Source organism: Mastomys coucha, unplaced genomic scaffold (assembly GCF_008632895.1).
Source record: "Mastomys coucha isolate ucsf_1 unplaced genomic scaffold, UCSF_Mcou_1 pScaffold18, whole genome shotgun sequence".
In the NCBI taxonomy this organism is placed as follows: Eukaryota; Metazoa; Chordata; class Mammalia; order Rodentia; family Muridae; genus Mastomys; species Mastomys coucha.
In genome coordinates, this window is record NW_022196900.1 from 89,010,726 (window position 1) to 89,034,191 (window position 23,466).

Below are 23,466 nucleotides of genomic sequence, written 5' to 3' on the forward strand. Positions count from 1 at the left end.
TTGCCTGGCACATACTATAGATTATACCTGGGAAAGCACAGAAGGCAGAAGGCCATTCCAGATTCAGGGTATACCGACTAGATTGGGTCCTGTAGCTATGTTTTGACATCCAGCAAGAATAAATAATGTCTTATAAATTGAATATAAATATTTAACGCAGGAGGTATGAAATCATAGCCAAGAACAACCCAGGAAACAAAATGCACGTGAGGTAAAAGGTCTCTGCCTTTTTTTCTGGAGCCTCTCTCAACAGTTCCCCAAGGCATTGTTCACTGTGTTCTGATAAGTAGTATGTGAGACTTACTGATAAAAGATTTCGGTTAGGGGCAATGTATATAACAGATCTATTTTCTTCCATTTTTCCAGAGAAGTTATAAGAAATGTTTGTAATATATTTGTGTGTGCAGTGTGTGTGTGTGTGTGTGTGTGTGTGTGTGTGTGTGTGTGTGTGTGTGTAATGTGTGATAAGTGTGTGTGTATGTGCAGGCAAAAGGAGGTTATTGAGTAACATCCTCTGTCCCTCTGTCTCATCCCTTTGAGACAAAGTCTTTCCTGAACCTGGATTCTGAGTTTTGGGCTAGACTGGCAGTCAGCAAAGGCAGCAGTCTCCCTGTCTCCATCAGTGAGGCCCTGAGACCAGGGACAGACTGAAACCATGCCTCGATTGTTACACAGGTGCTGGGATGCAAACCTAGACCCTATGATTGCTAGCAAAGTACTGTCAACCACTGGCCCTATTGTAATATTTCCTAAGGTTATTGCATCTGTTTTGTTCCAATTTTGTTAATTTTGTGTGCCTATAACTGAGTGCAGGCACAAGTGTGAGAGACAGTTCTGGGATGCCACCTTGTGGAATCTGGAAAACCAAACACAGGTCAGGTTTTGTTTGACACATCAAGTGCCTCTCTACTGGCTAAACTGCCTTAGCAGCCTTATGTTCTGTCTTTTGGATCAGGCTGGCTTTGATCGGCCTTTAACTCCTATTTAACTCCTAATCCTCCTGCCTCCGCTTCTCAGATGCTGGGATAGCAGGCATGTGCACAGGGACCAGCAGATTAACAGCAGGTAAACTCTCTTGAAGTGCCAGTCTGACAACCTGAGTTCAACCCCTAGAACTCCTAGACAGGTGCAAGGAGAGAACCAGCTACACAAAGACTGATTGTGCCACCCCCAAGTGCACACGTCGTGTTTGACAGGGTGTGTACACGTGAGTGCAGCACTGATAGAAGTAAGTCCTTCTTTCATATGTTCATTTAGATTAAGAAAACACTTCTCTTGGAGTCAGTTTTAGTGTGTTTGTTGTTGTCTTAGTGCTGTTTCCAGGTTAACTAGGTCTGTTACTGTAGTTGAGCTATGATAGACTATGGAGAATACCACTATAAGTACAGCTCACTTCTGTATTTCCAGTACTTGAGAACGGAGGCAGGAGCATTGCCATGAGTTTGAGGTCAGCCTGGGCTACATGAAACCCTGACTCAAAAAGCAAACAAACAAAAATCCACAAAAACCCTAAATAAATAAAATTTCATTATAATTATATTTTTAAGTGTTTACTGTATCAAGCAGGAGACTATAATAGGATTTGACATTTTATCTTATTGTCTCATGCAATCCTTAAAGCAGACCTTAGCGGTTAGTAGTAGCATTTGTGCCCCTCCAGCAACTTTGAGGTCATCAGGTCATTGTCCCAAAGACATAAGATTAGTAAACGCTTAGGATTACATTCTCCCACATTTTTGTCTGTATCAAAAAGATGGTCTCCGTGTTCAGCTTGAAATCAAAAAAGTATTTGCCTTTGAAAATATGGGGAAAATCTAAAAGAAATATAGAAAAGTTGTTAGGAGTGTTGTACTCATGCTCTAGGACTCGCAGTCTGACGAGCCAGCACCGATCTGGTTCTTTGATGAACGTTGCTGTGAGGTGGGAGAGTGAGAGATGCATGTTACAGTTTCTTCCATCTCCCACAGCAGATTCAGCTCTAGAAACTTATCCTGTGGGACTGGTTGGAGCTATGAAGAATTGTTACTGGAGATACTCATTGCAGCATTATTTATAGCAGCAGGAACTTAGAAACATAGATGTAGGCACTAGAAAAAGCCTTGCTAGACTGTAGTATGTCCATAGAATGGAAAACTCAGTAGCCATGACCATTTATAGTCTCTTAGTATTTATTTTTTATTTTCTAATGATGTGCAGCAGGAGCTAGAAGGATATATATTAACAGTGCATATGGAGGCCAGAGGTGTTAGATGCCCTGCAACTGGAACTCCAGGCAGCTGTGGTCTATACAGCGTGGAAGCTGAGAACCGAGCTCAGATCCTCTGCATGAGCAGAACATTCTCTTAACCAGGCCTGAGCTATCTCTCCAGCCCTATAATTTATATTCTTAAAAATATCCATGGCTTTGCATGGGTTTGGATTTATGGCGGGCCCGTTCCCCTGGGCCTCTCATAGTGTCCCATGCTAGACAACCCGTGGCCCCGAACCATTGCTCTGCCTCTGTCTGTAGGCTGCTGGCACTGAAGTGTGTTGCACAGTAAGAAGGAAAAAAAAAAAAAGAAGAAGAAAAAAAAAATATCCATGGCTATTGGGAATGTAAATTTGTATGGCAATTGTGCAGGTTTTTCAAAAAAGTTAAATTGAACTACTGTGTGTACAGCGGGCTATCTTGGACTCACCAGCAGAATTGTAAATAATGGCATGGACACTTACTAATCTTTTCAAGTTTAGGCCTTCTGTTGGGCAGTCTCCTAACTAATCTACCACTTGGTCAGGACTACCTCTCTTCCACTCTGGTCCATCCGTTTCACCTCTCTGTCCACTGGTGAATCTCCTGCCTCTCAATTCTTCTCCTACAGTCCTCTCTACCTGGAAATTCCTCTTCCCGTTTCCTGCCCAGCTATTTGCCGACAGCTCTTTGTTAAAGCCAATTCTAAATGCCTTAGGCAGGTAAGGAAAAGTGTATATTTATAAAGTATGAGACCAGTGATAGGCCATTGGGGTACAGAATTAATAATTGAACACAATGTACCCCAACATGTGTGGCCCAGCTGTACCATGTTGGGTTTATGTTTGAAGGACACTATGTCAGTTACCACAGGGGTCTTGACTATCCGTGGTTATTACTTCACTGTTCACAGTAGTCAAGAAAGGGAACCAGCCATATTGTCTGTCAACAGGATTGCAGCCAGGTGTGGTGGCATTCTGAAATAGAGGTAAGGGGATCAGGAAGGAGTTCAAGATCTAAAATAACAAAAACAGAAAACCCAGAAATATGAAATCGTGACATTTACAGAAAAATTCTGTTAAGCAAAACAAGCCAATCTCAAACACCAAATTTTTTTTGTATGTGGAACCTTGATCAATATTGTGTATAAGCAGAGAGGCTCTTGTAACCAGAAAGTCATGGAAGGGGAAAAAAGTAGGTGATTGAGTAAGTGCATGTGGTGAGAAAGCCAAAGGCCTAAGTGAGAGATGCCAGGCAGAGTGGGCCGTGCGTGCGTGCGCGCGCATGTGTTGGGGAGGATGAATCAGAACAAAGTATGATTCCTGTTTGAAAGTACCACAGTGGAACCTGTTACTTTGTATGCTAACTAAAAAGTTAAGTTTAAAAATGTATACATGCATGTACAAAAAATTTGAAGTTTTAAACCAGATATGATATTATACAAATGTAGTCCTATCTCTTGGGAGGCAGAGGCAGGAGGACATCAGTTCAAGACCATAAGGAATTAGACCCTGGTTCAAAAAAATAGATGAGTAAGTAAATGAATAGATGAATGAATGAATGAATGCATAAAAGAATAAAGAAAACTGCTGAGATGGTGAGCCGTTAAATGTTCTTGCTGACAAGGCCAATGACCTGAGTTTGCTTCCTGGATCCTACATGGAGGAAGGAGAGAAGCTGTTCTCTAACCTTCATATGTGCTCACGAGTGCACGCGCGCGCGCACACACACACACACAATACATATATATACATATACACATATATGTGTATATGTATATATAAAACAAAACCAAAAAAACCCAATGGTTTGGTTTCCTGATTTGCTCTATGCAATAGTCCTATTGCATAAGAATTCATATTTCTTAATTAAGGAGTTATATAGAGAGTGCCTTTAAAGGAACATATTTATATACCTAAAGGACAATGATGCTAGAGGCACTTTTCATATTGTCTTTTATTCCTCCTTTCCTCATAACCAAAATTATGTATTTGAGTTTCTGGCCTGGCATGATGGCACACACCTCTACTCTCATTACTCAGGAGGACTTGTCCACATAGTGAAATTGGCCTCCGATAGTAAAATACTAAGGAATAAGGTTAACAAGAAATTTTTACTTGATGCATTGGTGTTGATGAGCTGTTGCTTTAATACTGTGTGTTAATAAACATGTTCACAAATCTAAGACCTTAGGGTCTAAATCTATGTGGGAAATATAATTGCTTACAATAAATATGGAAGTCACTAATATGTAAAGGACAACATGCTTAACAAAAATGTATACTGCCAAACCAACAAGCACATAGCACTAATTCTTACCTTTTATATGTAAATTTTTAAAAAATAGGCCAGGTGGTGGTGGTGCACGCCTTTAATCCCAGCACTTGGGAGGCAGAGGCAGGCCAATTTCTGAGTTCGAGGCCAGCCTGGTCCACAGAGTGAGTTCCAAGACAGCGAGGGCTACAGAGAAACCCTGTCTTGAAAAACCTAAAATAAATAAATAAATAAAATAGTGGTCCATAGAGATGGTTCATTTGAATCATTGCTTGCTTCTCAAGCGTAAGGATCTGAAGTCAGAACCCTAGGACCCTGGTAGAAAAAGCTAGGGGTGGCAATGTGTGTGCACTAGGAGTTGGGGCACAGAGGCAAGGAGGATCACTAGGGGTGTCAGCCTAGTTCCATGTTCAACAGAGACCCTATCTCAAACAGTAAGGCAGAGAGCGGTGGAGCAGGACACCTGAGAAATGTGGGTGATTCCTCTGCCATCATTAATAGTTGTTATGTTTGGATGATAGAATCATGTATCACTTTTTTCCTTACATGTTATTTTGGTTTTGTTTTATACAATGTGATGCTATAAAGTGTAAACAGCCCTGATATATATTTTGGGTTTTGATTTTTGTTTTGTTTTTGAGACATGGTCTCATGTAGTTAAGGATACTCTTAAAGTTGCTAAGTAATCAGGATGTGCCTTAACTTCTTGAGTGCTGGGGTTTTTGACATGTGCCACCATGTCCACTCTATGTGGTGGGGTTGAAACCAGCACTTTATAAATCTGTTAAGCAAGTTCTTTACCAACTGAACTACATCTGGGGCCTATGTAATGTTTTTTGTTTGTTTTTAAAGCAGGCATCTTTCCTAATATAGAAAACAAAGTTTATAAAACAATCAGTTTAAGAAAAATGTAACTAAAGCATTTAAGAAACTTGTTTATTCTATGGGTAAGTGAATTTTAAGTTATATAGGATATCTTCCAACTTGACAATTTGAACTTATCATTGTACATTGACATTAGTAGTTCTTTCTGACAAGGACTCCAGTTTGGTGTACTCTTTTCTGAATCCTGGTCAATTGCTCCAACCATTGAGATAAAGGAACATACGGGCCAGCTACTGTTGGAATTTTAGCAGTTTTTATTCCCATGGCCCTATACTCTAATTCTTTGAAAATATGTTTGCTTTAGTTATAAGTGGGCAAATCAGTAATTTTCTCCTACAAGCCGTGCTCCTCAGCCCCATGTGTTGTTTGTAATTGGTCCACTTTATCATCTGATTCAGGTGCACTGTGGCCAGGTATGAAACCTGAAAGTGGTTTAATTCAGACTCCATCTCCAAGTCAACACAGTGTTCTTACCTGCACTACAGGGTTAACCACAAGCCAGCCAAGCTCAGCACATTATTCTTATCCCATTCAAGGTAAATAGGCATGGTTGTGTGTTTGTTATTTAACTTTATCTTTTTTTTTTAATTGCCCGTATATCCAAACAAGCTGGATGATACAGGAGCACCATCTAAGTAAAAGGAATGGCATGCGTTTGTGCATGCTTTTTGTGCTAGGCAAATCCATGCAGTGTGGTTGTTTAAGTAGCTTAGGCTTTGAATGCGAGCTGCTTACTAGAAGTGAAGCCTTCTCTTGCATGCTGATACCTAGAAAGCTTTTCTTGGTTTTGTGCTAGTCTGTCCTCAGTGGCATCTTCACGTGGAAGTTGGCAACTCCTTTGTAAGAATTTGGCTGGCTTCCATGTGAATTGTCACTGGAATGTGCGATGTGACTGCTTTTCTGCTGGTGGCTTTGTGACACCCATCCTGTTTACGACTTCTTGGTGAGAGTATTTCTTTTGCTCAAAATGCTCACTATCGGCTCAGGTATGGATGAGTGGTGGAGTGCTTGCCTAGCGTGTGTAAGAACAAAGAAGTTTATTTTTGTTTCTCTTCAGGGTGAATTTACACACCTTGACTTCCCTGAGTTCTCTGACAAGGTTGGACTTTTATAATCAGGATGAATAGGTAGAAGGGCAGTGTGATGTTTACTTACTACTTCCTGAATCCACTGCTCTAGAGTAGAGAGCAGTGGCCACCTATCTGACTTCTGGCTTCTCGTCTGCTCCGTGCTTCTGTTTTTCTTGTTGTTTGTTTGTTTATTTTACAGCTTGTTACATTTCATTCCTCATAAAATAAACTATGCAGGTGATGACCCGGGCCTTTAGTCCCAGGACTCAGGAGGCAGAGGCAGGCGGATCTCTTCAGTTTGAAGCTAGCCTGGTCTACAGAGTGAATTCCAGGACTGCTAAAGCTACACACAGAAACCCTGTGTTCAAAAAACAAACACACACACACACACAAAACCTCTAGAGGGATGAGTATGGTCACCGACAACCTCTGTAGATAGGAGCCTTGCTGATGAAAAAGATTTTTAGTTTTAACTTTTCAGTTCATTGATTTGGGACTTGTTTGATTCCGTAGTAACAGTTCTAGGCCACTTTTGGGTTTTCTTGTTTTCTGGGGTTTTTTTGTTTTTTTTTTTTAAGACTTATTATATGTAAGTACACTGTAGCTGTCTTCAGACACACCAGAAGAGGGCATCAGATCTTATTACAGATGGTTGTGAGCCACCATGTGGTTGCTGGGAATTGAACTCAGGAACTTTCGTAAGAGCAGTCACTGCTCTGAACCGCTAAGCCATCTCACCAGCCCCTGTTTTTGTTTTCTTAAGATTAATTTTATTTGTGTATGTATATATGTGCATGTGTATAAAGGTACCCACATGGTGCTTACAGAGGCCAGAAGATAGCCTGAGTTACAAGCTGTTGTGATCTGCCCAACATGGGTGGTGGGAATAGAACTCAGGTCCTCTAGGAAATCAGTGAGTTCCCTTAACTGCTGAGTCATCCCTCTAGCCTCCTACTTTGTTCTTAAGACCTAGGTCTAACCTACCTTTACCTCAGGTTTTCAGAGTCTCCTCTTTTACATTTCATTCTTTCCTTGCTGGCCCCTCCCTGTTTTCTTTCCCCGTAACAGGAGTAACCCAGGAGGAACAAAACTAATGGATATGATCTAGGCTCACCTTGAACCTGTGGGCCCAACGTAGGAGGAGCCTCCTAACCCAGCCTTTGCACCCATCTGGGAGTAGCACACAATACCATTTCTAACTTTCATTTTATTTCCAGTGTTTATCTGAGATAATATAGGTTTTGGGGATCAGCTGCAAGCAGTGAGGTACAAGGTCCCTTTTAGCTATATCCCTGTTTAGGGCTACACATAGGTCATGAAGCAAGAGTAAGAGTCCTGAGGTGTACACTCTCTACTCTTCTGTAGTTTTGTCTTGAATTTAACACTGCTTTTCCTTTGCAGAATAAGTGAAGTAAAGGATTGCTTGCCTTTCGTTAACTACTGCCCTTACTTGTCATGTGTTGAGGATATGTCTTTTTCCTTTGAACCTGTTAACCTGGTTTCTTTTGTTTTTCTGTTAGTAGTAACTGCTAGTGTTTAGTGCTTGTAACTAAGTGCTGCACCATTTTTCTGGCCTCTTTTAAAACTTGTATAGGTGAGTGTGGGTATGTGCATGTGAGTGCAGCTGCCATAAATGCCAGGGGAGGGCGGGGGATCTCCTGGACTGGAGTTCCAGGCAGTAAGGAGCTGCCCAGAATACTTACTGGGAACCTAACCGAGGTCCTCTGCATGGTAGTGTGTACTCTTATTTGCTGAGCCTTCTCTCTAGCCCTAGCAGACTTTCTTGTTAGTATACTTTAATTTGACAGAATAGTTGGGCAGGGTGTACATGGTCCTTAAATAATTTGTACTGCAAGGTTAGAGAGAGAAAGATAAGCAGAGGGGTGAGCAACTCATCAATAGCACAGACTCTGCCCAGGAGGACTGTGCAGAATCCCTAATACACAATCCAGAGCCTGTGGTCAGCTTACAGCTAGGGCATTTACAGGGCAGTAAAGAAAGAAGAGGACTGAAAAGAAATTTCAAGATATGGATAACATCTCCCATGGCTAGCGGTACTAGGGTCTTATGGGGTAGGGAGGGTAAGAATCCAGAAAAATAACTTACTTAGCACTGGGAACCAAGCGATTTTAATTCTTGGAATGGTTATTGCACAACTATTTACAAAATGAGGGTGCATCACAAGGTGACATAATTATTGCTAATGTGTACACACTACAGTTTTCCCTACAATTAACATCTCTTATGAGTATGCTACATTTGGTATGATTAATGAACTAATATTGGAAATTGTTATCAGTTAAGGAGGTCACTAAATCAAATGTAAGATATATCTTACATCTAATGGTCATGTCTCCCTTGGTTCCTGTAGACTTTCTGCTCTCATTTATGATGACCTGGTGGCGTTGGGGATGCCCCTCTGTTAGAACTTATCTGATGTTTTATTCATGACTAGACTGGAATTACAGGTTTCTTAAAGGGTCACAGAGGTAAAATGCTGTCTCATATCAAATGTACGTTCTATCCACATCACTTAGGACAGTTGGAACCAACTGGCTCAAGGGATGTTTGTCAGGCATCTTCACTGAAAAGTTACTTTCTAAATTGTTTTTCCATTGTCAGGTAGGGGTGTGTGTGTGTGTGTGTGTGTGGTGCTTTTGAGACAGATTTTTACCATGTAGCCCTGGCTGACCTTGACTCCTGACCCACTGGGATTATAGGTGTGAGCCACCATACCTGGTCTGGAAGTTATATTCATGTTAAAGGCTCTCTGCCCCTTATATGGTCATCTACTTCTCTCCCATCACTTTCTTTATTGATTATTTGTTTTTGGACTCATAGACATTTATTTTATACTTTGAAGTTTAATCCAGAGCAGCTTTATTTGCTATCCTGTGTGGTCACAGGAAACATATTTAGTTGACTCTGATGTCTTTTTACATTTTTTTCTTTTTGTTTTGTTTTTTTTTTTTTTTTAAGGCAGAGTTTTCCTGTGTAGTCATAGCTGTCCTAGTCCTCACTCTGTATAGCCCAGGCTAGCCTTAAACTCTGCCTACCTCTGCTTCCTGAGTGCTGTGATTGAGGCACACCACCACTGCCTGGCTGGCACCATTTTACAGTAACACCACTACTGACCCTTATTTTGGTTTGGGGTATTTTGGGTTTTTTTTTAAATTCTTTAGTATCTGACACTGAGGTGCTCTAAGACATCTTGTATATTATCAAGTCCTGATGAGCCAATTCTCTGAAGAGGCTTAGTTTCTCTTACTGAAAAGAATGGTGTTAGAGACCGAGATATGGGGCTTATCAGGGTGATCTGGGTAAAGGTACTTGATCCGGTCCCCAGGCACACTGTAGAAGGAGAGAACTAACTTGCCCTCTCACCTCCGTATCAAATACATGAATGAGTGTAACTGTTTTTTAGAGCAACACCTTTTTTTTTTTTTTTTTTTTCCGAGACAGGGTTTCTCTGTGTAGCTCTGGCTGTCCTGGAACTCACTCTGTAGACCAGGCTGGCCTCCAACTCAGAAATCCACCTGCCTCTGCCTCCCAAGTGCTGGGATTGAAGACGTGCACCACCACTGGCCAGCAACATCTTTTTTTTTTTTTTTAAGATTTATTTATTGTTATGTCTATTAGTACTGTATCTGCATGTACACCCGCATGCCAGAAGAGAGCATCAGATCACATTATCATTACAGATGGTTGTGAGCCACCCTGTGGGTGCTGGGAATTGAACTCAGGATCTCTGGAAGAGCAGTCAGTGCCCTTAACTGCTGAGCCATCTCTCCAGCCTAAAAGTAACTTAAAAAAGAAAAGAAATGTGTGAAAACAAACAAACGAATAAATAAATGTAATTTTTAGAAAAAGCGATGGAGCTAGCAGGGTGGCTTAGGTGGGTAAAATAACTTGTCTGTCATGGACGCCGTACAACCTGAGTTCAATCTCCAGTGGAAGGGAAGCGCCAGCTCCCCCCACTAGTTGTCCTCTTCCCTCCTACTTACACCATGGCACAAAAATGAGCCTGTGGAGTTTATTCTTTTCCAAACCACCACACATACACATGCAGTACTACTAATAAAACTTTTTGTTAGGTGTCAATTCTTTTAGATATTCTGTTAACAGAGTACGAAATATATGTGTGTGCTATAACCTGTGTTAAGTACACATATACTTTAAGTTAAATACATGAATCCTTACTGGTTTCTCTATCTCTAATCCATTATCACATAGCTCAGTTTAGATTCTATCCACTGCTGATGTAAATCTCTACTCCAGCATTTACTGTACATGTTTTTGCATGAAGCATGTATGAGCATGTGCCCCAGCATGCACTTGGCAGTTGAAGGTCCACTTTGGGTGTGAGTTCTCTCCTCCCATGTGGGTCCTGGGGCTGAAGTCTGCTCCTCAGGCTTGGAAGCAGCTAGCTATATCCACTGGATCACCTCACCAGTCCTTGTTCAAGAGAAATTACTTTAACTTATTACTAAGCTTCTTGAATGCAGGGGTCTTTTTTCCCCTCTTATATTTTTAAGTACATTGATATAGGCCATGCCCATGTCATAGTACTTGCACTTAGTAGAAAGTATGTATTTGACAAATGAATGAATGAGCAAACACCCGACCAAGACATGAAGTTTCTGCTAGGTCCCAAAGGCTAGGACTTGGTTGAGGTTTTGTAAGTATTTTGGTTACATACTGAGAATATGTAACTCTCAAGAGTAGGTAACCTGACTGTCAGCCTCTAACAGACAAAAAGACTTTGTTTCTCAGGCCTAGTGTGTGCAAGACTGAATCTCACAAATAGTTATTAAGCCTCATCTTTTTTGTTTGGTTGGATGGTTTTGGTTTTTCATGACAGGGTTTCTCTATTTAGCACCATCTCTCTCGCTCTCTAGACCAGGCTGGCCTCAAACTCAGAGATCAGCCTATCCTGAGTGCTGGGATTAGAAGAGTGTGCTATCCCTGCCTGGCTAAGCCTCGTCTTTTATATGTTAGGGACTTTGCTAGATGCTGGACATAATAAAATAGCGAGGTATATCCTTGTAGAGCTTACAGTCTGGAGGAGAGAGTAGAAAACACAAACGGTGAGGGAGTAAGATCCCCTCTTACTCTGCAAGTGTTTCAAGGAAGAAAGGGTACACTGTCGTGATGGACATTGGTGCTTATGTCACACCTGCAGTTTAATATATGTCTGTAGGATGATTGGCGATTTTTTATTCCTAACTTCTTAGTCATGGTTCATTATAGGGTAAAGCATATAGTGGTTATGTACATTTCTAGGTAAATTAACTTGGGTTCAGTGATGGCTATACAAACCTAAAATATACCACATATTTTTTAGATTTAGGGTTATTAAATTTCTTTTATTGTTGTTTTTGTTGGTTTGAGGGGTTTAGATCTCACGAAGCCCACACTGGCCTTGAATTCACTATGAATATGAGGCTGGCCTTGATCTTATCCACCTTTTCCCACCTTCTCACTGTACCATGCTTGACTGATGTTTACATTTCTGAAACTACTTTGCCAGAGTCCATTTCTCACATGTGTATAGTAACCAGGTGTAATTGAGTCTGCAAGTGTCCAGTGTTAGTCGTTAGGAGAGTGCTGGGCAGGAGGAGAAAAGAAATTCAAGCTGCACCCAAAGGAAAGGGAAGCTGGGCTGGAAGTGAGGGCTGCAAGAGCTGAGGCTGCCTAGGAGAATACATTGCCTGTATTCTGGAACTACCAGAAAGTCTTTTCCCACAAAATGTTTAAAATTGCTTAGGAGTTATCTATCCTGTGTACTGTTTTGTCTGATGCTTGCTCTAGGAGAGTGAATGGAGTAAGCTATAGCAGAGAAGAGAGTGACTGTTGATGGGAAGCAAATGCCATCTATAAGTTATTAAATGCATTTCATTTACTTGTGTTTTAAGAAAGAAGCCAGTGAGAGCCCCGTCATATCCCTGGGCAGAGCACTGTAGACTTGAGGAGACCAGATTCTTAGCTCAGCCAGTGGCTAAGGAAAGGACACGAGGGGAAGAGCTAGGTGAGCCAGTTGAATTTTGACCTCTGAGATTATCAACTGGACTGAGCACACTGTCTGAACTCTTCCCTGGCCCACGCTCCTCAGTGGACTGAGCCTGCAGTAGTAGTGACTGTTCTTGTCTAGACATGGTGGTTTTCAGCACACTGCCCTCCAGAACCTACTTCATTTTTCCACATTCCATTCTTAGTGGAGATTTTCTTGCTGGCTTCCCCCTGGAGAACTTTGTGCTGGTCAGTGTGATCCTTCTGGTGGGTGGCTGCAGCAGGAATCATGTTTCTATGCTTGTCATAAATGAAAAGTTCAGAACTGGTGCCTGGCAATACTGACTACTGCCCTGTCTACCCGGGCAAACCTGTGGTGTTCGCTAGTCACTGAAGTTTGGGGTTAGAACTTGATAGATTCTGTTTTACAAAAATGTAAAGTTTAAAGACATTCTGAGTAGTTGTCTGATAGAATATATTTTTTCCTGACCAGATGAGATTTAATATCTTCTGAATCTTTGCAGGTTTATTGATAAAGTTTCTAAATAACAAATCATAGTGGTGTTAAAATTTTTTATTACATTTGTGTGTGCATATGAACACCCGATGAATGTGTGAAGGTCAGAGGACAACTAGTGGGAGTCAGAGCTCTCTTTCCACGGTGTGGATCCCAGGACTGTGATTCAGGTTCAAACTTAGTACCAAGCAGCATTACCTGCTAAACCATCTTGCTGGTCCTCATAGTGATTTTTGATCCACATTAGTAACCCATTATTTGAATATAGCAGTTCTAAGCATTATAGAGTTTGGAGAACCAGCTTTATTTCTCAAAGTAAGTATTGTCTCTCAGGAGAGACGTAATTTGGGGCAAATGGCCATAAGCCATACCACAACATAGGAGTCATCAGAGCTCTTCTGACTGTCAGGTCACTTGCAGGGGATCATTCTGCAGCTCTAGAAAACACTGGGGTGATTTGGCTTAGTTCTGACTTTACGGGTGTGTTGGTGTGAGCTGTGAATTCTGTATGCATCCTTCTAGGATTTCCCGTAGACTCAAATTGAAACAAATCCTCCAAGTGTTTTGTTTGTAATCAAGCTTCACTGTGGTATTGCATGCAAAACAAGTGTTTGCTTTTTTAAAAAATTGTTAATTGATCTTATGAATTTGGTGATTTTTTTGTTTTGTTTTGTTTTGTTTTGTTTTTTATGTCTGTGCATCATGTGTATGCCTGGTACCACAGAGGCCAGAAGGAGGGCCTGGAATTACATGTGATTTTGAGTCATCATATGGGTGCTAGAACTCGAATCCAGGTTTTTAGGAGAGCAGCCAGTACTCTTAACCACTGAGCCATCTCTCCAGCTTCTAGCATTTGCCTCTTTACCCAATATACTTTGTCTCCTTGCCAATATATGTTCAATTAAAATGGGTTGTTTTCCATATCTTTAAGCCATTTACATCTAATTACATTTAACATCTCCTAATCCTCTCAATCCTATAGCTTCAAGTACAAATGCCAGCCTGATATCCACTTCATCTGCAATTGCCAATATTCCAGCAGCAGCCGTGGCCAACATCTCAAACCAGGTACGGTGCCCTGTTTGTTCATCTTCCTTGATATGATTCACCCACCTTTCACTTCCTCTCTTCTTTCCATGGTCAACTTGCCCTTCTAAGGAACAACTAGGAATAGTGTAGGCTGTCAAGCCCTGTTGCTGGGTGCCCTCAGAACCCTGGCTGCTCTCCTGTTTCTCCTGTTCCTTGCTAATCCTCCTAGGAATATAGTTTTGTCTATGGCATTACCTATCACATTAACCCCAGCCTCCCCCAGTGCTCTCACTAGATAGACTGTGTTCTCACTGGATAGACTGTGCACTCCCCCAATGCTCTCACTGGATAGACTGTGCTCTCACTAGATAGACTGTGCACTCCAGGAAGGGCCAGGATTTATTTTCTATTTTTGATCAGTTTTATATTCCCAGAGCCTAAACAAATCCCTGGCACTCAGAACTGTTAAAGGGAACTATTGTGGAATGAGTGAATACTACCTCCACCCATCTCCTTATTACTTGTTTGTAGTTTGGTTTGTTTTTCCTTTCATATTTTTTGAGACAGGATTTCTTTGTGTGGCCTTGGCAGTCTTGGAACTTGCTTTGTAGACCAGGCTGACCTTAAACTCAGATTTTCATGCTGTCTCCCAAGTTTTAGGATTAAAGGTGTACACCACCGCCACCACCACCACGCCAGGCTGTGATTTGGTCTCGTTCACTGTTCTATGTGTGCTTCAATGATCACTCTAATGTCTTCAGTGTTTTAGAGTTTGTTTTGTTTTTAACATGCTCAGACTTTCTCTGCAGCAACTGCTGTGACATTGCTGTCTCCATGGACTGTGCTTTGGGGCTGCAATTAACCTCCTCCTTGACTTCCTGTGCCTCTCTTTTTCACTGATGCTGTGTTAATTCTTAAGTCCACACGTACTTTGGAGTTCATGGGGGTACTCCTGGCTGTCCTGGGATGTGCCACAGTCCAGGCTGGCCTCAAACTTGCATTCATCCTTCTGCCAGTCTCCTGAGCTAAGTTCATGTGCTCCCACAGTGGCCCGGTGTTTCTCTTGTGTTCACAGATACGTGCCGTACAGCCCTGTATAGGCTCTCTCCTTTCACGGCCCTTGTTTTGACCTTCAAGGGATAGTGTCTAGTTTTTTACATTACCCTGGAGCAGGTTTAACCAAATTCACATTGTCTGCATAGACGATGTGTCTATACTCAGGTTTCTGCACTTTCAAAATCATTAATTACTTGGACTGTTGGTAGGTGGGAAATAAGAAAATGTTTTAGGAAAATAATTCTGACCTCTTGTAATATAGTCTTGTTTTCCTCTCTTTGGCCCACAGGACTATCCCACCTATACTATTCTTGGACAGAATCAGTACCAGGCCTGCTACCCCAGTTCCAGCTTTGGAGTCACAAGTCAGACTAACACTGATGCTGAGAACACAGCATTAGCAGCTACAACGTACCAGACAGAGAAGCCTAGTGCTATGGTACCTGCACCAGCCACACAAAGACTTCCCTCTGGTAAGTACAGAGAACCAGACTTCATCCAACAGTGTTTCCAAGAGATGGTAAAGAATTTTGTTCTGGGATGAGTTCGTTTCACCATGCTGTTGATTTTTCTTTCTAAGTTTAAACTGTGCAAACGGACTGTGATGAAAAACTGTGTGGTGAATATCTATCTATAGATGCTTAAAACAGAAAAGTGTCAACAGTGAGATGTGTTTGTAGTGCACACTCTGCTCTCCCATCTTCAGACCAAGAGCTTATTTGTTGAAGGTTGCAGGGCTCCAGTTTTAATACAGGCGTGTCTTTAACCCCCACTAGGAACTCAGGGAAGGTGCTCTTTTGTGTCTTAAAACTGCTTTAAGGTTCTAAGTACAGCTACAATCCTTTGCCAGCAATCCTAACATTTGACTCGGGAGGCCTGGCCCTGCCTGCATTGCCACCAGCAGCCCAAGGAGTTCCCTTCTGCCTAAGGACTCCTTACTCAGGCAAAGCCCAGTCATTGATTATACCACAGAATTTCAGGATGACCCAGAGGGAAACAAAGTTAGTGAATTAATATGAAAGAAAGTACATGCTTTACAAGTACAATTCTTGGTCACAATTACACAGCCCTTAGTAGCTGTGGCTTCTCAAGAGGAATTGCACCTAGGTAGCTTTACAGTAGCTGCAGGTGTGATTTTGTGTCTAAGTTACATTGTTCAGAAGAATGTAATTTGCAACAAAGTTTAAAGAATAAACAGAGCTTAAATTTTAAGTAAAGTTTAAATGCTAGGTAAAAATGCTGGACACTTGGGAGGCTGAGGCAGGTGGATATCTTGAGTTCGTGGCCAGCCTGGGCTATGTCTCAAAAAAAAAGTTAGGTTAGAGGTTAGTTCTTCAGTTTTGGACTAGAGAAATGACTATGCAATTAACAGCACAGACTGTTCTTCTAGAGGCATGGATTCAATTCCAGGCATCCACAGGAAGCTCACAACTGTCTGGAACTCCAGTAGTTCAGGAGACCTGATGTCCTCTTCTAACCTCCTGCGACACTACATGCCTGTGGTGCAGAGACATACGTGCAGGAAAAGCGCTTATTTATGTAAAATACAATAATAATAGTTTTTAAAAAGACTGTAAAGCTGATTTCTCTTTTATATATATTTTTTTAGATTTATTTATTTTATGTCTACATGTGTTTTGTGTGCATATATGTACATATACCACTGCTTGTCTGCTGACCTCAAAGATCAGTAGAGGGCTTTGGGTCCCCTGAAACTGGAGTTAGAGGTGGGTCCACCTAAACCCACATCCCTTCAAAAGCAGCCAGTGCTCTTACCCACAGAGCCATCTCTCAGTCAGGACATTGCTTCATCAATGAAATTATGAGGCGCATTTAGGAATGAGAGACAGGTGCTAGTATATATCATTAATTGGCGGTCACAAACATTCTGGCCATAAGTAGGCATAATTTGTTTTTTAGGCTGTCCTTTTAGGATGTCTTTAGGAAGGCACATGTTGTCTGTAGGCAGATGATGTCTCTGTGGGCAGATACTGTCTGTGTAGGTAGATCTTGCCTCTGTAGACCACTCTGGTTACTTTGGGATCCTGGCCAGATTAAGGGCTAAGGGCTCCTTGCTCTTACCAGGTTCCTTTATTTTTAAAATAAGGACGCTGTCTTTTTTATTGCTCCTCTTGCAGACCCCTGTCTCTGCTGTGGCTCTCACAGCCTGGGACTGCTGACAGTGAGTATCTTACTTTTCCTTTCAGCAGACTCCTCTGCAAGCCCACCTTTGTCCCAGACTACACCAAATAAAGATGCTGATGAACAGTCCAGGAAAAACATGACTGTCAAGAACCGGGGCAAGAGGAAAGCTGATGCCAGCTCTTCCCAGGACAGTGAATTAGAAGTACGTGAAGAAACTCACTTGAGTTACCTCTGTTTTCCTCACCTCTGTCAAGCATATGTCTGGAATTTGTAGAGATAATGTTGTTGTATGTTGTGTCTGCTTGAGTTCCTTGTGGGGGCATTTAATTGGCCAAGAGGAAAAAAAATCCAGGTACAAGAAAATCCCTCCGAGCCGGGCGGTGGTGACGCACGCCTTTAGTCCCAGCACTTGGGAGGCAGAGGCAGGCAGATTCGAGGCCAGCCTGGTCTACAGACTGAGTTCCAGGACAGCCAGGGCTACACAGAGAAACCCTGTCTCGAAAAAACAAACAAACAAACAAAAAACAAAGACAATCCCTCCATGCCCACAACTTACCTTATATATCCCTTCCAACTGTTTCACCTCTTTTGATTCAGGGTACTTTAACAAAAGGAACAAATTGTTGTCCACATTTGGAGAACAGAAAGAATGCCCTCAGGAGAGAGCCAAGGGAGCCTGAATGACATCATAGTGTGTCCAGTTAGAAATCGAAAGTGGGAGAATGGTGTGAGTGAGTCTGTGGGACACACAGTGTGCTGACTGCTTGGCAAGCATGCCACCACACCATGTTGCGCAGTGAGCACTGTGGGAATTTACTGTGGCCATAGACTTCGGTTATGGTAGGAAAGAATAGAAAAACATACAGAATTCTAATCGTAGAATTTTTACATCACCTTATTTTTATGGCTTTCATTTTTCTTTGATGATACTTAATAAAGCAAAGAGATATACTTAAATATACTCTTGGACACAGATAATTGAAGCTGTACATAGAATCTGTCTTCTTCCTTTCTGGGGAACAAATATAGCAAGAAATAAGGAAACTAAAGTTCTGATATCATTCTTAGGAAGACTAACAATTCTCTTTTTTAGCAATCGTACCACAGTACACATTACATAAAACATTTCTGTTTTTGCTGGACATACTAGACACCTGTAATTCTATGACTTCAGAAGGCAGGAAGATCGGGAGCCCAAGGTTATTCTTGGCTTCATAGTTGCCTGAGACTCCACCAAAAACCTTTTTAAAAGGACTGTACTATTTTGTTAAGATTTGTAAAATTTTATGAGTATGGGTGGGGCTTTTTTTTATTATTACTAATGTGTGGGTATTTTGTTTGCATGTATGTCTGTGTACCACATGCACGCCTTTTGTCCAGAGGCCAGAAGAGGGTGTTCAATCCCCTGAGACTGGAGTTACAGACCTGTGAGCCTAATTAAGGTTGCTGGGTGCTGGAAGTCCAACCCCTAGATGAGCAGAGAGTGCTCTTAAGTGCTCAGCCATGTCTCTAGACCCCACTTTACTATTTTAAGAGCATAATTCAGTGTTGTTAGAGATATTAGCCACTATATATTTCTGGAACGTTTTTGTGGTTTTGTGTTTGGTTTTCTTTGTTTGAGACAGTCTCACTCTTGCCTTGGACTCCGGCAATCCTGCCTCATACTCCTGAGTGCCGAGATGACAGGTGTGAGCCATTCTGCCCTGGGTTCAGAACCTTTTCTTGATCCTAAACAGACTGTCTACCTATTAAACAGTAACTCCCCATACTCTTTCCTAGCCCATGACAACTACGATTCTGCTTTCTGCTACTGTGAATTTGCCTGGTCTGGATATAGCTAATGTGAGCATACAGTATTTATACTCTAATCGGGCTCACTTCAGTCAATATGATGCTCTTGAGATTGATCCTGATTTATTGCAGCATTGATCCTAATTTCATTTCTTTCAATGGCTGAATGGTACTTCACTAAGTATGTACATGCGTACTGCATCTTGCTTATCTTGTGTCTGTTGAAGAACACTTTCACATCTAGGCCATTGTAAATAATGGAATTGCTATATCTTATTGTGTGTTCAGCTTTATGAGGAGCCACCAGACTTCTATACTTTTACACTCTTACATTGCCACCGTTGACCACATTCTCATCAATGCTTATTTCACCTCTCCCTTTTTTAAATTGTATTTTAAGTGGTGGTGGTGGTGGTGGTGGTGGTGGTGGTGGTGGTGATGATGAGACAGGTGCTCTTACATACCTCTGGCTGCTGGAACTTGCTCTGTAAATCAGGCAGGCCTGGAGCTCACAGAGCTATACCTGGCCCCACCCCTTTTAAAAATGAAAGCTACCCTGTTGTGTGTAAAGTAACATCTCACTGTAGTTTTTCACTGCATTTCCTAATGATATTGAGTCCTAAGTTGAATTGCATGACTCCTCCAACTTTGGTCCTCTTTTGTTTTGGTATTTAGAGATCTCTTCAGATTCCTTATGAATTTTTTCAACAGTTTTTCTTTTCCTCCTTTTTTTTAAACCTGTTTATTTGAAATTGGTAGTAATTAAATCCAGTTTCATGTAAACACTGTATTTTAACACAAGTTTAACAAGCGCTGTGGCAGGACAGGAGAGGCGGGGTTAAGGACACTTGTTGGTCTTGCAGAGATCCAAGTTTTGGCTTTCAGCACCCAAACATCCATCACTCTATCCTAGAAGATCCAACACCATCTTCTGATTTCTAAGAACACCAGTCATGCACCTGATGCACAGATATACATGTGGGCAAAACAGCCACACATGTAAGATAAAAATAAACAAGTCTAAAGAAAAAATGTTAAAGAACGCTGGAGATTTGGATGTGATTCAGAGTGCTTTGGCCTTGCCAATTTAGCAACATTGTCTTCTAATCTGTGGATATTTACATTTATGTTTTTCCATCTTCAGCAGTATGTTAAGGTTTTCATTATATTGTGCAAATCTTTTGTTTCATTGGTTAAATTTACTCCTAAGCATTATTTTTGTTAAAGATTCATTTATTTATGTATATGGGTATTTTGTCTGCATGTGTCTGGACATCAGAAGAAGCTCTGAGACCCCTTGAGACTACAGATATCGACAGCTGGGAGTTGTCATGTGGGCTGCTGGGACTGAAACTCGAGACCATTGCAGAGTGTGCTCTCAACAGCTAAGCCATCTCTCTAGCCTCCTAAGCATTACTTTTTTTTTTTTAAGATTTATTTATTATTATATGTAAGTATACTGTAGCTGTCTTCAGATGCATCAGAAGAGGGCATGAGATCTCATTTTGGGTGGTTGTGAGCCACCATGTGGTTGCTGGGATTTGAACTCAGGACTTCCGGAAGACTAGTCGTTGCTCTTACCGGCTGAACCATCTCACCAGCCCCTGAGCATTATTTTTGATGGGATTCATTCTTAAATTTTTTTTTTTTCAGATGGGGACTTGCCCTATGTAGGTCTTTTGTTTGTTTGTTTGTTTGTTTGTTTGTTTTTCAAGACAGGGTTTCTCTGTGTAGCCCTGGCTGTCCTGGAACTCACTCTGTAGACCAGGCTGGCCTCAAACTCAGAAATCCGCCTGCCTTCTGCCTCCCAAGTACTGGGATTAAAGGCATGCGCCACCACCGCCCGGCCCCTTAATTTTTTTTTTCAGATCACTCATTATATTAAAACATCAATTTTTTTTTAAAGTAATGTGTTTAACACATTATCTTCTACTCCTAACATACACACACACACACACACACACACACACACACACACAGTGAAAGGGTACTGGACTTCTGTAAGATGCATTTTCTTTATCTGTTGAGATTATCATGTGTTTTCCCTCTCTTAAAATTAATTATTAAATATTATATAATCCCTGATTAACTTTATATATTCAGAGAAGCATTCTTAAGTTCCAAGCACTGATCCCACTCAGTTGCGCTCTCCAGCTGTCTTTCTGTGTTGGGGACTCTGGGTGGTTGAGGTTTGTACACTGTTCTTCAGGAGGGCTCTCCTCTCCCCGGCCACTCTAGCCTTGTATGCTTCATGGTCTGCTCTTAGAGATGCTGGCTTCACTGCAGGAGTTACAAAGAGTTTCTTTTTAGTGTGCTTTTGGAAACATTTAGGAAGAGTTGTGTTAATTCTTAAATGTCTGCTCTAACTCACCAATGACATAACTGGATCTCAGGCTTTTCTTTTAGGGATGTTTTAAATTACTAGACCTGTCTCCTTACTGGTGGCAGGTTTTACCACATTTTCTGCTTTTTCTCTAGCTAGTTTAGGTTGTGTTATGTGTTTTGTTTGTTTGTTTGTTTGGTTTGGTTTTTTTTCTCGACATGGTTTCTCTGTGTAGCCCTGGCTATCCTGGAACTCACTCTGTAGACCAAGCTGGCCTCGAACTCAGAAATATGCCTGTCTCTGCCTCCTAAGTGCTGGGATCAAAGGCGTGCACCACCACTGCCTGGCTAAAGAATATGTAAATTTTTTATGTGTTTCTTAAGATTAAAATATTCCACCTGGTAATCCATTTTGTTGGCATACAGCTGTTGATGAGTCAGGGTCCACTTGCACCTGTGAGGTTGGGACTGTCCACACATGCATTCATGGTCTTAGTCATTTGAGTCTCTGTCTTTCCTTTGTCAGTCTTGGTAAATGTCAGTCCTGTTGAAATTTTCAAAGAACCCACTGTCACTTTCATTGTCCTTTATTCTGTTCTCTTGGCTCTTTCTACTTTATTTCTTATTCACTTCTTCCCTTTCCCTAGCTTTAGCTTTAGTTTGCCTGCAATGTCTAAATAGTTCTTGGATATATAATATGGCTATGATTGGAGAGTTTTCCTCTTTCTGGACTGGGGATTGAACCCAGAGCCTTAGGCCTGTAGAATGTAAGCTCTGTCCTGAGGCTTGATGCCTCTTTTTCCCTCTTCTCTTTCTTATTATGGGCTCTTGCTGTACAGCCAACGCTAGCCTCAGCAATTGGTGATCCCTGACTCTGTTTCCGCAGTTTGGGGATTGCAGGCATACGCCTGTGCCAGCTGTGTGCTTGTTTGCTTGCTTGCTTTCGGACTTTCTTTCCTTTTTGACCCCCTATTTTGTTGAGACTGGGTCTTACTGGATAGCCTTGTCTGGCCTGGAATTCTCTAAATGTACATGACTTCACAAACTCACGGGGATTCCCTGCCTCTGCTTTCCAACTGCTAGAATAAAGTCATGCCCCCATGCCATTCCCTTTTTAATGTTTTAATGTTTAATGTTTTTAATTTTGAGTCTCTAAAATTGTGTTATTACATTTACCACATATTTGTAGTTTTTTGTTTTTGGTTTTTTTTTTAGTTTTCCTTGTTTTTGGTTTTGTTTTTTTGTTTGTTTGGTTGGTTGGTTTCTCATTCCACTGTAATTGACAGATAACTCCTTTTTTTGTCTTCCCCCCTCAGCGGGTATTTCTCTGGGACTTGGATGAAACCATCATCATATTTCATTCCCTTCTTACTGGATCCTATGCTCAGAAGTATGGAAAGGTAACTGGAGTCTTCTTTGTAACTGTCCCTCCCCCAAACACCCATTTTCTCTACTGCCTCTCTTGCCCTATTGACTGTTTGCATATATATTTTTTATATACATATATATGTGTATATGTATATAAATATATATATAGTTGACAGTATTAGGGATTAGGGCTCAAGAGATGGCACATAATTAAGAACACTTAAAGCTCTTACATAGGACTTTGGTTCGGTCCCAGTGCCCACATGGCAGCTTACAACCATCTATAACTCCAATTCCAGAGGATCCAACACTCTTTTGTGGCCTCTGCTTACATTGTATGCATGTAATGCAAAGATATAACATGCAGGCAAAACACCCATATACATAAACATTTGAAACAAAACAAAACAAAAAAAAGTATTGGGATCAAACCCAGGGCTTCACAGATGCTAGGCAAATGCTGTACCACTGAGCTGTGTTCCTAGTCCTACCCTGTTGGCTTAGAACTTCTCATGTATAAAACTTGACTACATGGCTTGTGACCAGCAGGCTATATAGCTTTGATGGTAACACTAGACAACTAATGTAGAACCAGTACTGACTCTGAAGTTATTCAAGAATTCGTTTCAGGTTGATGAGATGACACCCCAGGTAAAAGTGCTTGTTGCCAAGCCTAATGACCCGAGTTCAGTCCTCAGTCCCCACAGTGGATGTGATGAGCTAGTTCCTCACAAGTTGTCTCTCTCTCTCTCTCTCTCTCTCTCTCTCTCTCT

At 41.4% G+C, this 23,466-nt stretch overlaps 1 protein-coding gene and 1 non-coding gene across 6 annotated transcripts in view; both read left to right on the top strand.

Annotated features, from left to right (window-relative positions):
• Positions 1-23,466, top strand: part of Eya3 (EYA transcriptional coactivator and phosphatase 3) — an 83,501-nt gene that overhangs the window by 36,160 nt on the left and 23,875 nt on the right. For 2 of the 5 annotated variants that reach the window (XM_031378935.1, XM_031378939.1), the window contains exons 7-11: positions 5,785-5,922; positions 13,965-14,050; positions 15,357-15,540; positions 17,275-17,414; positions 22,642-22,725. In XM_031378935.1, the coding sequence (XP_031234795.1) occupies positions 5,785-5,922; positions 13,965-14,050; positions 15,357-15,540; positions 17,275-17,414; positions 22,642-22,725 (632 nt within the window). The remainder of the gene's footprint in view (positions 1-5,784; positions 5,923-13,964; positions 14,051-15,356; positions 15,541-17,274; positions 17,415-22,641; positions 22,726-23,466) is intronic. The other 3 variants (XM_031378936.1, XM_031378937.1, XM_031378938.1) reach the window with 3 other exon arrangements.
• LOC116097280 lies at positions 2,407-2,539 on the top strand. Its single transcript, XR_004121325.1, has one exon. It is a non-coding gene; the product is annotated as a small nucleolar RNA SNORA42/SNORA80 family (small nucleolar RNA).